Source organism: Rhinatrema bivittatum, chromosome 15 (genome assembly GCF_901001135.1).
Source record: "Rhinatrema bivittatum chromosome 15, aRhiBiv1.1, whole genome shotgun sequence".
NCBI classification, from domain to species: domain Eukaryota; kingdom Metazoa; phylum Chordata; class Amphibia; order Gymnophiona; family Rhinatrematidae; genus Rhinatrema; species Rhinatrema bivittatum.
In genome coordinates this window covers 46,923,304-46,938,871 of record NC_042629.1, presented here as the reverse complement: position 1 = coordinate 46,938,871, position 15,568 = coordinate 46,923,304, and the positions used below count along the sequence as shown (strand labels likewise).

General features: G+C 47.4%; 1 protein-coding gene across 2 annotated transcripts in view; it reads right to left on the bottom strand.

The window, feature by feature from the left end:
* GPR156 (G protein-coupled receptor 156) overlaps nt 1–15,568 on the bottom strand; it is a 38,518-nt gene that overhangs the window by 10,451 nt on the left and 12,499 nt on the right. For both annotated transcript variants that reach the window (XM_029579084.1, XM_029579085.1), the window contains exons 2-8: nt 12,842–13,400; nt 8,669–8,793; nt 8,231–8,366; nt 5,239–5,349; nt 2,405–2,530; nt 1,605–1,700; nt 152–388 (exon numbers count right to left, since the gene is read on the bottom strand). In XM_029579084.1, the coding sequence (XP_029434944.1) occupies nt 152–388; nt 1,605–1,700; nt 2,405–2,530; nt 5,239–5,349; nt 8,231–8,366; nt 8,669–8,793; nt 12,842–12,961 (951 nt within the window). In that variant the 5' untranslated portion in view covers nt 12,962–13,400. The remainder of the gene's footprint in view (nt 1–151; nt 389–1,604; nt 1,701–2,404; nt 2,531–5,238; nt 5,350–8,230; nt 8,367–8,668; nt 8,794–12,841; nt 13,401–15,568) is intronic.

The window sequence follows — 15,568 nt, the reverse complement described above, 5'->3', positions numbered from 1 at the left end:
AGGGGCAACCCTGAGCAGATATCCCTGGTCTCTCAGCTTTGCGCTGTGCATCACCATGATACGCTGCCAGCCAGTACCCAAATCTCTGAGCAGTGACTGTGAAAGTGTTCTTTCCAATCACTGCCCTCTCTGTATTGACTGCTACTTTTACCTGTGGAATAAAGACGAGACAGTTGATGGTGGTGGTGCAGATAAAGATGCCTCCTGAGGTAAGGCCGTAGACCACACTGGGCCAGGCGTGAAAGACTCGGGTCACTAAAAGGACAACCCCAGCTGAAAGGCCGACCAAGTTGACTCCAACCAAGATAGTCAAGGACTGGTTCACAGGTGGGGAGCTTACGTTATCCGTCAGGCCTGCTAGGTAGGTGCCGTAGATCAATAGGATACCCTAAAAAGAGCAGGCATGGTTCAGATCAGGAAAGGACTTGACAAGTTGTTTACAATTAGACTGTTAATACCAACGCTCCTTCCCCTATATGCTGGAGAAGTAATCTGACATCTTGAGGGACCCTCGCCTTCGGGGATGCGGAGCACTCTGGCAATTGAATGTTTCATGTGGAGGATGCATTACAGAAATCGGCAGTACTTTGCTAGAGGCCTAAATACCAGATACAGCCCCGCTGAGTTTTGAAAACTACTGTTTAATGTAACTTTTACCTTCTACCTAGATGTTGTTTGGTTTCCCCCTGTTCCATTGTAAACCGGTACGATAAGACCTGGTCTTGAGTATCGGTATAGTAAAAGAAGTTAAATAAATAAATAACTTAGCATTTAGGGTTGCCCAATGACTCGGGTCATGAGGAAGAGGCTCAGCACCCCACCCCCTCCTCCCCAGCCTTAGCAGCTTGTAGACTTGCTTTTCTTATGGGAATGAAAAATAGAATTTAACAGAGGCCATGAGGCACCACCAGGACTGCCTCATTCTGTCCCTGCTGAACAAGAATCCTCTGGAGACCCTGTCCGAATTTCTACAAGCGCATTCATTATTTAAATATACAGCATGCGCTGACCACATGGCTTCCGGTCACTAAGGCCGCGTTGCTGCAGTATTTTTACGTTTTATTACTATTTCTTAAATTCCTACTTCACAGCAATTTGGGGGGACCGAGTTTCCCTTGCCTCTTCACATCTCAGAATGCTTACGACAGGCTGGGGCTTAAGCACCAGGACTGCAAAAGGCGGTCTTTACTGACGTGGAGCACTGAGGTCACTCAGCATCCCAAACCCCTTTTCCAAATGTACAGAGGCAGCGAAAGAAAAGAGCATCCACCATTTGGGAAGCAAAAGGGCCTCCCAGCCCTATACCTACTCTCAATAAAGGAAGGAGCAGCCTGCCTCTCGTTCTCTGTGCTGAACTCAACCCTTGGCACTCGTCTCTCCTCCCCCACTGACATCACCTCAGCCTCCCTCCCCTCCTCCATGTCCACTTGGGCAGGCTCTTTCAGGCCTGCTCCTGCCTCACTGCAGGAATGGGCCTTGTTCCGATTTCCCTAGGAGAACCCGGTGCACCCGCGTCTTTACCTCTCTCTTAGAACTGCAATCTCTCGCTCTGTTGACTGAAAAAGCATTTTAGAACCGCACAGGAAAGGGAAATAGCCTCCTACCTTAAACCCAACGAGAAGAACAATCCACAGGTCAGAGTAAAGAGACGCACAGGACTGTGTCCGGGTTATGGAGCAGGACAGCTCCTTCTCTGCAGCCTGCAGGAGGAAAGCAAACCAGACATCGTGGGAATAATAAATAAGCACCCATTTCCCCTCGGCATTTCAGCAGCAGATCCCTCTTACAGTGAAGGCCCAGCATTCATCAACAGTCTCAGCGTGCCAGGAGATTCCAGGCTTCATCTCTGAAGCCTGGAAAGGGGTTACTTACACGCGGAAGACAACTTCGGCCTTCCTACAGATTCACTTGCAATCTCTGCTCTTTTGGCATGGCTCATTACCTGATGGCCGTGTGCTTCATGCTGCATATTTAAATAGTCACCTCCCTCCCTCTCCCCCCACCCATAAAATCAAGTTTTAAACTATTTTTCTAGTTCCATTTAGACAGTCTGTGCTGCCCAGCAGCTGCCCCCTGTCATGGCAATGGGGATTTTTTTGCACCACTGAAACGCTGAAAGGAAGTTTGGTTTCTGAAAATGTCAAAAATATCAATCAGAAAACTGGTCCTAATGCAGCCATGCAGGCTAGTGAGCACAAACGAACGTGTCATGCAACGTCGTCTTCAGCAGAGGATGGGGTGGGATGGGAGTGGAGAGGGTTGCCTCCCTGAGTTTATGCTAATTCGTTATAAAGTTTAATTTGAATTATTTGTGCTAGAATAGCACCTGAAGCAGCTAAGCTATGTTGATTGTGCTGAACGGAAAGATACTGCCCCTAAACGTTCTGCATGACCAGCATCTTACCCAGACAGATGAGTTCAGAGACCAGATGCATTGAACCGGATCGGAGAAAACCCAGATCATAAGAAGAAGGGCGTCTGCCAGGACCAGCAGGGCCACCATTCCCAGCAGCTGGAGGTCTTTGATGATCTGCAACACAGAGAGGTCATAGGATGAGGGCAACACCTGTGGAGGTGGTGGAAGCCAGCACAGTCACAGAATTTGGATCTTCTCGGGACAGTTATAGAGGGCAGTGGTAGGAAAAGAATTGAGAGGCTGCAAAATAGACAATGGGGAAGGGGGGAAGCTGGTGTTAGTTTAAAAATGGGAATTTTCATGCTCATTTACCCAAAGTGCTAGAGAACCAAAGAGCTTGAATCTAGACTGGAGAGACCAACTGCTGTCATTTACTATCAGGCCGAGCGCACCGTTAGCCCCTTTTGGATGTGCATTTTGGACACGCTATTATTACCCCTTATACAGTAAGGGGTAATAGCGCATGGAAAATGCGCGTCCAACCCCCCCCCCCCCCCGAAACTAATAGCGCGCTCAACATGAATGTTGATGAGCCTACTAGTTCATGCTCGATACAGAAAGTAAAATGTGCAGCCAAGCCACACATTTTACTCTCAGAAATTAATTTCTGCCAAAGGCAGGAGTTTATTTCGGCCAGCACTGGGAAAGTGTACAGAAAAGCAGAAAAAACTGCTTTTCTGTACACCCTCCGACTTAATATCATAGCGATATTAAGTCAGAGGCCCCAAAAATCAAAAATAAAAATCTGCCCGCAACCCACGAGTTGGAAGACGGATGCTCAATTTTGCCAGCGTCCGTGTTCCGAACCCGTGGCTGTCAGCGGGTTCGAAAACCGACACCGGTAAAATTAAGCGTTGGCTGTCAAACCCGCTGACAGCCGCCGCTTCCGCCAATAAGGAGGAGCTAGGGACCTGCTAGTGTCCTTAGCGCCTCCTTATTAGCACAGACCCTAATTTGCATACTGAATCGCGTGCCCAGGAGAGGGGCCTGGGCGTGCGTTGTGAGAGCGGGCGCTCGCCTCGGAGCACCGGCTCTCCCGCGCAGTTTACTGAATCGCCTGTAGGTTATTAGATCATTGTCCTCTCTACTCTAAGGTTTTACTATCTGTAAACACCACAGAGCTGTCACTCCAGTTTATGGGTTTTTTATAAGGCAGAATGTAGATATACTGGGCAATCATTCACACCTACTGTTTGCATAATAGAATCATATTCTGTGTGCACGTCACACGAGCCTGACACACTGCTCACTATGCAACAGTGTCCAAAAAAAGAGTAATGCATAGTGTGACAGGAAGATTTTTTTTTAGTGAACCTGAAGTTCAGTTTTGAATGGCATGGCCATCTGACAATGCACCCACTAAAATGAAAGGGGAACCCCCCCCCCACCCCCTTATCCCAAGCTAGGCATCAAGGGGGCTCATGCAAGATAAGGTGAAAGTCTACTACTGATAGAGTGATTCGTTTCAGACCCCCACGAATCGTGAGCAAGCGCTTTTCTAGTGACATCCAGCAGAGAGGGCAGCAAGGTCACAAAGCCCCTCTGTTACCCAAAATGGGGAGGACTCTTGGACATCAGTGCCCTGCTGCAGATGGCAGTAAAAGGGACACTCCCACAAGTGGTAGAGCACTCTCTTCACAGTAGTTCAACTTTGCAGTCTCCTCGAGTCTAAAATGGATTGCTCAGCAGAGTGATACATTCACCTTGCTCGACAATAAGTAATCTTAAATTTTGAAACTGAAATTCCACTTTAAATGCACCTAAAAGTGACTTCTCTGGTGATAAGTCACTGTGTATAAATGAGATCCACTGGACAGTGTGTATGTGTGTGTGTGACTGTTGAACGTACCCTTACAGTCCCCTGCTCCAAGGCACCCTGGTGATGATGGCTGCCTCACACATCCCATTGGTTGATATCCCCCTTTTAACTCATCAGCACATGTAATTAATTACTGCAGCTATTAGTAAGTCTATTCTGTTTTCTATGAGGACTTTCTGCAGTTGAGCTTCTGAGATTCGTCATCAGCTTTTGGCCTGTGCTTTCACAATGAAGGTCAGCACGTGCCCACAGTCAGACCATTGCCCAGACTGCAGCTGGAGGTTTAGCCACTCAGATTAATGCTGCAAGTTCAAATGGTGCCAAGTTTGACAAACATCACAGTTCTTGGCATGGCAACAATCACTGTGTGTCCTGTGCGTGCCTTCTGTGGGACCTCTGTCTAAGCACCATGTACTGGGCGTTTGCTGTTATTTCTCCCGGGACATACTGAAAAGGTTTCAGCTTATAAAAGACTTTTGCAATTGCTAATCCTATGGTACTTGTGTTCCTACCATTCTCAGAAAATAAAAAATTGGCCCAGTGGCTGGAAGGGACCCGGGTGCAATTCCCAGCATGGGTCTTCAGGTCCCTGGGGTCAGCGTTCACAGCCACAGAAGGGAAGGGAGGCACAGTTCCATCTAGTGGATGGATTTAGGGCCCTGGAGGGATCCCTTGTGCATTACTCCCTGCTGAGGATTTGTCACTGCAATATCTGGGCTAAGTGAGTTGGGAAGGGGATATAAAGTAGGAGAAAAAAAACTCCCAAGGTAGTTGCAAATGAAGGTTCCTGGTGGCAGTTCCCAGCCCTGGTTCTGACTGAGCTGGAACCCATAGAAGCAAGAGGAAACTGCAAGGTAAAAAAACAGGCCTACAGCCACCAGGATGAACCTGGAGCATATTCCAAATCAGGCATGTTCGCTGGTGTCTACTGAGCACGTCCTCAGCCTGACATGCCCCATGGATGGCATCAACCACAACCAGGACTGCGGTGGAGCTCACTCACCACTCGTTTGTTGGGCACTCGCTGGGTAAATACTCTGTAAAGTCTCCAGCTCTTCCCCAGAATGGGTCCAAACACCAGGGAGGTTCCAATATACAGCAGCCCGATTCTCACCTGCAAGCGAACAAGGCATCTCAATGAGAAAAGACAACTGTCTTTGGCAGGTACCATCTTTTTGTTTCATCGCCTTCGGGCGAAGCACAAATGTTCAGAGCTGGGAGAGCATCCTAGAGTCGAGAGGGTATCCAACCAGGAATCGTAAGTGGCAGGTGCGGGTCGAACATTGAGCTCCACTTGCCACCAAGGACAGTTCTATTGACGTCGAATGGAAGTAGTGGTAACATTTTACATTTAAAAAAAAAGGTTCCAGGTTAGGTCCAGCGGTGGCTTCCACCTTCCACTGGGGAAAAGGAAGCAAGTTCATGAAGGATCTGGGTTGGTGACCTGAAATGACCCCACCGAAAATCTCTACCGAGTGAAGAAGTTGCCTAAAGGTTAGAGCTGAGAACCAGGGCTCAGATCCCACTGCCGCTGCTTGGGACCTTGGGCAAGTCATTTTACTCTCCGTTGCCTCAGGTACAAGCTTAAATTGTGAGCCCTCTGGGGACGGGGAAATACCTGCAGTACCTGAATGTAATTTGCCTTGAGCTACCATGGAAAAGGCGTGAACTAAATCTAAATACTATAAATCAAAAGGAAACCCAGTGACCACAGTACAGAATGTCCTTTGGAGCATACAGAGCTTTAAAAAAGCAGTGGTAGCGTGCATTAGCTATGCCGGGCACTGGTAGCATGCATTAGCTATGCCAGCCAGTCAGGTTTTCAGGATATCCACAATGAATATGCATGAGAGAAAATTTGCAATTTACGGAGGCAGTGCACACTACACTACTGGCATAGCTAATGCACGCTACCACTGCCCGGCATAGCTAATGCACGCTACCACTGCCCGGCATAGCTAATGCACACTACCACTGCGGCTATCAGTCTTAGGTGTAGCTGGCCCTGGCTTCCAGCATCCACATCCTATTTTCTGTGCAGCTGATAGGAAGCAGGAAGTAATTGGCGGCCTCTCCATGCAACAGCTAACTGGCTGGAGAGGCCTCCCAATTACTTCTTGCTGTCCTATCAGCTGCACAGAAAATAGGATGTGGATGCTGGAAGCCAGGGCCAGCTTACACCTAAGACTTATAGCCATCTTAACATAAGTAGGGAATACAACAGATGAGATTGGAGATGCTTTTCTGTAGCGGTTTCTGTACATTCACAGAACCTGCCCTTGGACGTGCGTTTTCCCTTACCCCTTATTCAGTAAGAGGCGGAAAACGCGCGTCCAACCCGTGGCACCTAATAGCACCCTCAACATGCAAATGCACGTTGAGGGCGCTATTAGGTATGCCCGCGTGATACAGAAAGTAAAATGTGCAGCCAAGCCGCACATTTTACTTTAAGAAATTAGCACCTACCCAAAGGTAGGCGTTAATTTCTGCCAGCAGCGGGAAAGTGCACAGAAAAGCAGTAAAAACTGCTTTTCTGTGCACCCTCTGACTTAATATCATGACGATATTAAGTCGGAGGACCCGAAGGGTAAAAAAAGTAAAAAAGAAAAAATTTTTTTAAATGGGCCGGCGGCTGTTGGGCCAAAAACCGGACGCTCAATTTTGCCGGCGTCCGGTTTCTGAACCCGTGGCTGTCAGCGGGCTCGAGAACCGATGCCGGCAAAATTGAGCGTCGGCTGTCAAAACCCGCTGACAGCCGCCGCTCCGGGTCAAAAGGAGGCGCTAGAGACACACTAGTGTCTTTAACGCCTCCTTTTGCCCATTTCTACCGCACCACCTAATTTAAATACAGAATCGCGTGCACAGTCGAGTGGCCTGTGCGCGCACCGGGAGAGCGGGCGTTTGTCCGCTCTCCTGCGGACTTTACTGAATCGGCCCGATAATAGAGAGCTGCCACCTGACCCAGGTCCACCTCCCAAGACTGAGCCAGTCCTGGGTTTGGCCTATTGCATCCATGGACTCAGAGTCCCCACTTTTCCTGGAGAAAGTGGAATTACAAGCCCAGACCTGGTTTGGCCTCTGGAGGTGGCCCTGGTTCAGGAGGCAGGCACAGCGTGTTCATTGCAGGTCGCAGGACCGCGGAACGCCTGCGGCCTCTCTCTCCCGGCAATGGCATTTTGAGATGTTGCCAGCAGGGTGATGGATATGCGTTTCCTTCCTGGCCTCTATACGGTGCCACTTCTCCTCCCTGGAGCACCCACACACTGAATCAGCGCCATTTCAAAGCAGCTTCTAGGTTTGCCCACTGGCACTCAGAGAGCAGGTCTAATGCACCTCTCACCAGACTCGAAAAGGTGAACACTGCCATTTGTTGGGATGAAGGAGGGGAGAAGAAAAATGTGATAGGAGCTGAGGGGGAAGCAGACAAAAAAAAAAAGAGTAAGGAGAGGATATGGGTAAAAGGAGGCACAAAGCACAGGGGACAAAGAGGGAAGAACTGACAGAAAACTCTTTTTTGTTTTACCTTGACCCTTAAAATATTTTCTGAATTGACATTAGCTATGTAAATCTTCATCCTTTTCATTTTTATTTGGAGGGGGATGGGGACTTGGGGAGAGGAGCAGATGATTCTCAGAACTAAACTTGGGTTTCCCAATCTCATTTAACAAGCAAAAACGTGTCAGTGCTCTGTTAATATAATGTAGGAACCCCCCCTCCCAATCCAACATGCAAGGCACTGAGCGGGGGTCTTCGCCTCTGAATCATTTACAGCTTAGGTCATTTAGGGCATAAGGATGTACCTGACTGCCTGTAGCACCGTCTTCTGCTTGAATGCAGAACAAAGCTTTCGTGCAGGGACGAGAGACCCGTTTGCTTTATCATCCTTTCACACAGGTGTCTACCAAACATTGGGAATGTCCAGAGTAAGAGAATTTCCTGCCTAGTTCTCTCATTTCCTCTAGTGAGCATCAGAGAAGCCAGAGGGTGGCACGGACCTGAATAAGCGACTCCAGAGAGGCTGCGTGTGCCAGCGGGCGCTCCTGAATCCCAAAGAGATAGCCGCTGGCATAGGCCAAAGAGCTCCCCAGCAGCGTCACCAGGTTCAGGTTGGGGCTGGACATTTTCACAATCCTGCAGAGTAGAAAGGGAGGCGAGAAGGCTGAAGGTGGAATTCACTTTATTAGAGACGTCTCGTGCATCACACTAGAATCTGCCCCCCCCCCATACACAGACCCAGAAGGACACACAAATGCAAAGACACAAAACACAAAGAACCAGACAATATCCACAAATGCAGAGACCCAGGCATGCAGGTGTCAAGGGAGATTGTAGGATGCATCATAAGACATGGTAGCAGCTGGAAAAAGCTTCCATTTAAGCTCAGCAGGCGATCACCTAAAATAGAAATGCCAGAGTTTGGGAGTGTTGCTTACCTGCTCTTCCTAAAGCGGACGGTGAAAGTGAAGAAGAGGAGCACCTGCAGGAGGCCCAGAGTGAGGAAGAGGCCCAGTGTCCCCAGGAGAGCTGTGGAGATCTCGCCACCTCCGGAGGATGGGTGCTGGGGAAAGGAATGGGAGGAAAGTGAGAGAAGGGAGGACCGCCAAGCCATAAACCTTAGCACTCCCCTAGCCTGGGATCTCCAATGCCCTGCAAGGAGGTGCTGAAGTGGGGAAGAAACAGCCTGGGATGCCCACTGGGCAGGAAAAGCAGGAGAAGGGGACAGTGACCACAGGCATTCTGAGTCCCCATGACACACATTTTCTGCTGGGTCCCTGGTATCGAGCTTCCTCAGAGGGAGGACAGATAGCCCAGGAGGCTCCCAGAAGACCTGGGGCCATCTCCTGAAATCTGTAAGCTCTTTTGCTTTGTAAAAACCAATAGGCAGCCCCCCCCCCCCTTCCCACCATTCCTCATCACGGCCTACGCCTGACCACAGCACCGACAGAAGTACAGCCCTTGAGGCTCTCTGCCACGTGACTACACATAGCACCCTTTGCACAGGTGGAACTGAGGACCTGCCTGGATATGGTTTCATTCAGAACATCACGGGTTACAAAATCAAGTTCCTTTTCCTGCTAGTTATGTATGCATACCCCCTGCATTTCTTCAAAACTTAAACAAAATAAAACAAACCCCAGACAACAAAGTAAGACCGTTTCCCCCCTCGGTATGGTTTCGTTTGCTGGCGATTTCTGCTCCTAATTAAATCTGTATTATTTTTATTGTGCGGTGGTCATTTTTTTCTTGGGGGTGGAAGGAGAAGGGGATTGCAGAAGGAGGAGCATGAGAGGGTCCCTGGCAAGCTCCTGACTTCCTTCACTACACCTTAATGGCAAGTCACAAATCTGTCAGCGTTAACACCAATAAATAAATAAATTCTCAGTCACGTATTACATAGTGTTTCCGCACCCTGGTGCTAGTTTTATCTTTTTTTTTTTTAATTATTTCTACTTTTGAAGAGCTGTAACCTGCATGTGGAGGCAGTTACTATTCTTAACAGAAGGCATGGGGATTACTACCCTTAATCAATTAGCCTTGATGCTTTTGATGCAACTGCAACATTGTTCTCTGCTTCAATGGCGGGGACAAAAGGCAAAAGGGGGAATAGGATTCAGACAACAGCCAACGTTGGGTCCCGACTTTTACAGTCTGGGGGACTGATATGCAGACATCGGGGGGAAAAAGCACAGGACTCCTTCTACGATCAAGTCTAAAAGCAAAGCACGTTCAAGCAGCATCGTCTGAATTATCAAGAAGGCTCATCACCTTGTGAAAATGTTGCTAGCAGTAACTTTGTCATGGGTTTGACAGTTGCTTAGTTTAGACCAGGGGTCAGGAACCTTTTTGGCTGAGAGAGCCATAAATGCCACATATTTTAAAATGTAATTCCATGAGAGCCATACAATATGTTTAAAACTAAATATAAGTAAATGTGTGCATTTTATGTAAGATCACACTTTTAAAGTACAATAAGTCTCTGAAAATATTACACCAGGCCTTAAGACACCAATACATCTCCTATTAGGAAAACGGACCAAGTCAGGCTGCTATAGAGTCCTACACAGAAACTACACGCCAGCAGAAAACCTCACCTGAATCACGTGCTGTCCCTCACCTAACATAGAATAAAGAGACCAAAACGCATAACAAGAAGCATACAGAAAAAAATGAATTGGAAACTGCAACAAGCCAGAGTCTCTGTATGCAGTGTAACAAAGGAAAAAAGAAACATCACCCATCCTTATAAAACAAATCAAGAAATATAAAATCATCAGCAGTAAAACTGTACTAACAAAAAGAACATATTTCGAAACAGCTAATGAGTGGAATATCCAATAATTAAAAACACATATAAAACATTTCCAGATACCAACAAAATATTTCAAAATAGCAGACACAAAGACCCAGTAATGAAAAATAATAAGGATACAAACATTTTTTTGCTCTGCATACCTGGGAACGTTTGATATCCAGGTGTCCTGAGATTGTTCTGAATTAGCAGGAGGTGGGGTGGTTTGCTTGGAACTTTCTCCTTTCTCAGTCACATACCAGCGCTCTCTCTCACACTGGCTCTCAATGACACACCTATACACACATGCTCTCAGTACTCACATATACACGTTTTTTCTCACTCACTTATATAGGCTCTTAATTACACATTTACACACATGCTGTCTATCTTTTCACGCTTACACACACACACAGGCTTTCAATCACATAAATACATGCTGTCTTTTTCTCTCACACACAGACTCATTCACTTGCTTACAAACATGTTCTCTCTTTCTCTCATTTACACACAGGCTCTCAATCACATACTCACATGATCCCTCACCTAAATCAGCTCTCAATCACACACAGACACACATGGTCTCTCTCTCTCATTTAAACACAGGCTCTCAATCACATACTCACATGCTCCATCACCTAAACCAGCTCTCAATCACACACAGACACACATGATCTCTCTCTTATTTATACACACAGGCTCTTAATCATACATACACATGATTTCTCTCACACACAAAGGATCTCAATCATACACACATACTCTTTCACACAAACAGGTTTTCAATCACAAACTTACACATACAGGTTCCCAATGGTAAACTTACATTCATGCTCTCTCTCTCTCTCACAGGCAGGCTCTCAATCACAGACATACTCTCTTTCACATGTACAGGCTCTCAATCATTCACATACATGCAATCTCTCACTCTCTCTCTCACACACACACACAGGCCCCCCCTCGCGGCCCGGAAGAAGAAGTGAAGAGTATCGGGTGCCTGCGCGGCAAGAAGAGGCCACGCTAGTGCGCTCGGCATCGGCCCGAAGAAAAGAAGACTGCAGCGCGGCTCGGAGGAAAATGAAGAGGTTCAGCCGCGGTCGATGGGACTCCGCCTCCGCGAGGGCTGAAAATGAAGAGGTTAGCGTTGGGAGGAGGAGGCTGCTGCTGCCGCGAGTTCCCGGGGTGGGGGTGGGAGGGAGAGAGAGTGAATGAGCGAGCAAGCATGTGTGTTTGCTCGCTCATTCACTCTGTCTCTCCCTCACCCCGGGAACTCGTGGCAGCAGCAGCCTCCTCCTCCCAACGCTAACCTCTTCATTTTCAGCCCTCGCGGAGGCGGAGTCCCATCGACCGTGGCTGAACCTCTTCATTTTCCTCCGAGCCGCGCTGCAGTCTTCTTTTCTTCGGGCCGATGCCGAGCGCACTAGCGTGGCCTCTTCTTGCCGCGCAGGCACCCGATACTCTTCACTTCCTCTTCCGGGCCGCGAGGGGGGGGGGGGCGAAGAGAGCACGCCGCTGCCGCTGACTCCAGCTGTCCTGCCGCGTTCCGCCCGGGCTGACAGCATTTTAAGCCCGGGCGGAGGAGGACCGGGGAGCAGCTGGGTCAGCGGGAAAGTGTGGCGACTGTCTGCGAGCCAGATGCAGCCCTCAAAAGAGCCATATCTGGCTCGCGAGCCATGGGTTCCCGACCCCTGGTTTAGACAGTAAATATTACCACCCTTAACAGAAACATGGGGGATAACCTGAATGGAGCAGCAGTTACTACCATAAGAAACTTGCTGAGCAGACCGGATGGACCATTTTGACTTTTTCTGTGGAGATGTGAATTGAACATGCCAGCATGCCTGACAGCAGCCAGGCTGCAATGCACTCTGCAAGCAAGCAGCACTGAAAATATAGCTCAAGCCAGGTCATAGATCTGGAAGCTTTTTTTTTTTTTTTTTTTTTTTTTTTAACTGTGGCAAATTATTTCCTTGTCCCCAGTGCAGTGGAAGGTGAATGCATCGGACCTGGTACTTTATTTTAAGAAAGTCACCACTGACCATATTGCACTCTTTGGAGGCTTAAATGAAACTCTACTAACAAGCCCTCATCAGAAGGTCTGCAGCCCCCAGGGCAGAAATTTCAGATCCCATCCTCCCCCTCCCTCCCCCTCCCCAACAACAGCAGACCACCATCACTTATATATTTGAAAGAGAGGGGAACCAGAAGAAGCCTCAATCTATGAATCCTTCCCTCTCGCTCATCTCACTTCAGTAGGCAAACCTTGAATTGCAGACCGTAAATTCGTGCTACCCATCCCCCAGGTAACAGAACCTACAATCATTATTCTGCACAGCTCCTGCTGCACTCTCTGGCCCTCCTGTTGGCTAAGTCCAGCATCCATATGGCAGGCCAACAAGTCGCTGCAGTTGAGGGCCGCCGCCATGTCCTTCGGCATTCCTGCTTCAGGCACATCCTTTGGCCATCCGCCCGCCTTTCCTCCTGCCCTCGGATGTCTGTGATCAGGTTTCCTCCTTAAGGAGAACCATCAGGACCCGCATCTTCTGTCACCTCAGCTCTGGCATATCGAGGGGATTATTTCCAGGCTGACGCTGTACTCTTCCGCCTAACCCCTAACCATTCCCGTGGTCTGTCCTGTTTAAATGTTTGACTGAAGGCAAGGGCCAGGCAACTATGCAACAGCTGTCAGGCACCATCCAGATGTTTTTACTTGATTTACTGTTCTTCAGTTCATCATCGCCTCAGCAGCCACAAGGTCATACCCCCGTATGGCCACCAGGTGGCAGACTGCACTATTGCTTGAAGTTCTTGGCGGTGGTCCCCTGTGTTGTATATAACACCTTCAAGCCGTAGAAGGAGGAGCACAGCTAGTAACCCTGTAGTTAAAAAAGAAAAGAAAAAGTGAAGCAGAAACCATACATAATATTTTCTAACTTGCAAAATGCATTAGAGCTCATGAGAGCTCGGAATCTAAGGGCTTCTAGGAATTTATCAAAATAAGTAACTTAATTTACCTGGGTTTCCCCTGTCTGAAGGATCAAGTAAACAAAAACATAAAATGCTACATTCGAGGGTGAATCCTACACAGAACGTATAAAAAGTATCAAACAATCTATTTTAAGCCTGATTTACAAAGGCTGTAATCTCATTCTGTGACAATTAGAAACATGTTTGATAAATCGGCCCTGATGTATCTACTAATATAAGCTTTACTTTCACCACTTAAGAGAGAGAGACGGCCTGATCACTCGGTGCCAGTACAGCGGGCAGCAATGTGGGAGGCCTGGCTTTGATTTCTGCCCCTCAGGTTGGCAGGGACTGAGGATGCTTCAGAGGTCGTGCTCACAGCCCCTCCCCGGGGAGAGGGGCTCCCAGTCAGTCGCCCGACAGTATCACTTATGGGTGGGGCTCAGGATGCACACATACATTACATCAGTAACACCCATAATATTATTATTGAAATAAAAACAAACATACAAAATGTTACTAACACAATAAAAATAGTGAATAAAATACTAAAACAGAATAAAAGCATACATAAACAAGATTATATTCCATAAAACCACATACTGCTCATAAGTCACACACAATTTCTCATAATACATTTGTTAAAGGTTAGTCAGCATTATTACCACACACCCATAATATCCTTAGTGAGTACCTGCTTAAAACCTCTAGTAAAATACACAATATCTGATTTTCCTGTAATTGATTTCTCATGATACATTATTAAAAGTTAGTCAACATTATTAAGCACATGCCCAAAATATCTGTGATGAATACCAGCTTAAAAACCTGGAAATCCATGAATAGAACAAATAGAGAATGAGTTCTATGTAGGTCCCTGTAATCTAACTTTCTTACTCATGGGCCTGCCTGAATAAATGTGCCTGAAGCCCAAAGGACATCTTTCGGTTGAACCACGGGAGCACACCTAGATCAGGGTTTCCCAAAGCTGTCCTGGTGCCCCTAAGCCAAGCATGTTTTCAGGATATCCACAGGTAATATGCGTAAGATAAATATGCATACAAATCCATGAATATTGATTGTGTATATCCTGAACACCTGGACTGGCTGCAGAGGTCACCGGGACAGATTTAAGAAGCCCTGACCTAGATGTTTCCACCCCAAGAAACACCTGCTATCCCCGCCATTCACTTTCCATTAAATACAGTGCTCTGCCTTTTCATCCCTTTGCTTCATCAGCACATGCAACCTCTCAGGCTCAGCCCAGCAAATTGGTTCTCTAGCGGTTTGAGACTCTCCTGCCATTCTTTTTTTTTTTTTTTTCCTGACTGGCTGCCTCTCGCCCTTCAGTCTCATCTCATCCTCTTTGTCTGGGCATGCTCACTGCCTTGTTGCCACTGCACCAGACTCTGGTGCCACATGAGTTGGTACTGTACAAAGCCCTACAGTTGCTGAGAAAGGAGCACTTACAGATCGACGGCAGACGTAAAGAGAGGCCATTGCCCCCTCTCACTCCCACTTAGCAAGGTTAGTGCACCTGCAAGATGGACCCTCAAATAAATTGTAATCTGCATGTCTATGCCTTCCACAGGCAGCGTTCTGGCTGGAACACATCACAAAGACACTTTTATGCTATTATGCAAATAGTACCAGTATTATTCACATAAAAGATGGCCACAGAAGACAATTAGTCTTCATTAGTATGCGATCAAATGCTAATCTGAAGGTAACTGTGAGGCAATATTAGGATCTTCAATTTGCCTCTACTGCAGCTGAGACACAGCCAAAGTGCTATTTTATAGGTAAATGTTCAGCAATGCAATGTTTAATGTTGCTACTATTTATGCTTTATCACATGGTCTGCTTAGAATGGTTTTACAAGTGGAATATAAAAGCTTTTAAATAAAGAAAGAAATGATCAGGCAGTATGTGCTGATAAAAGCATAGGAAGGGGAGAGGGGCAAGAACCATGCACAGACTGGAGTGCCATTGTGGCAAACCCCGGACAGATGACCTTGGTCGCCCTTGGCTAGTCAGTTTCCCAGTGCTGACTGAGCTCTCTTCCCACAGTCTCTTT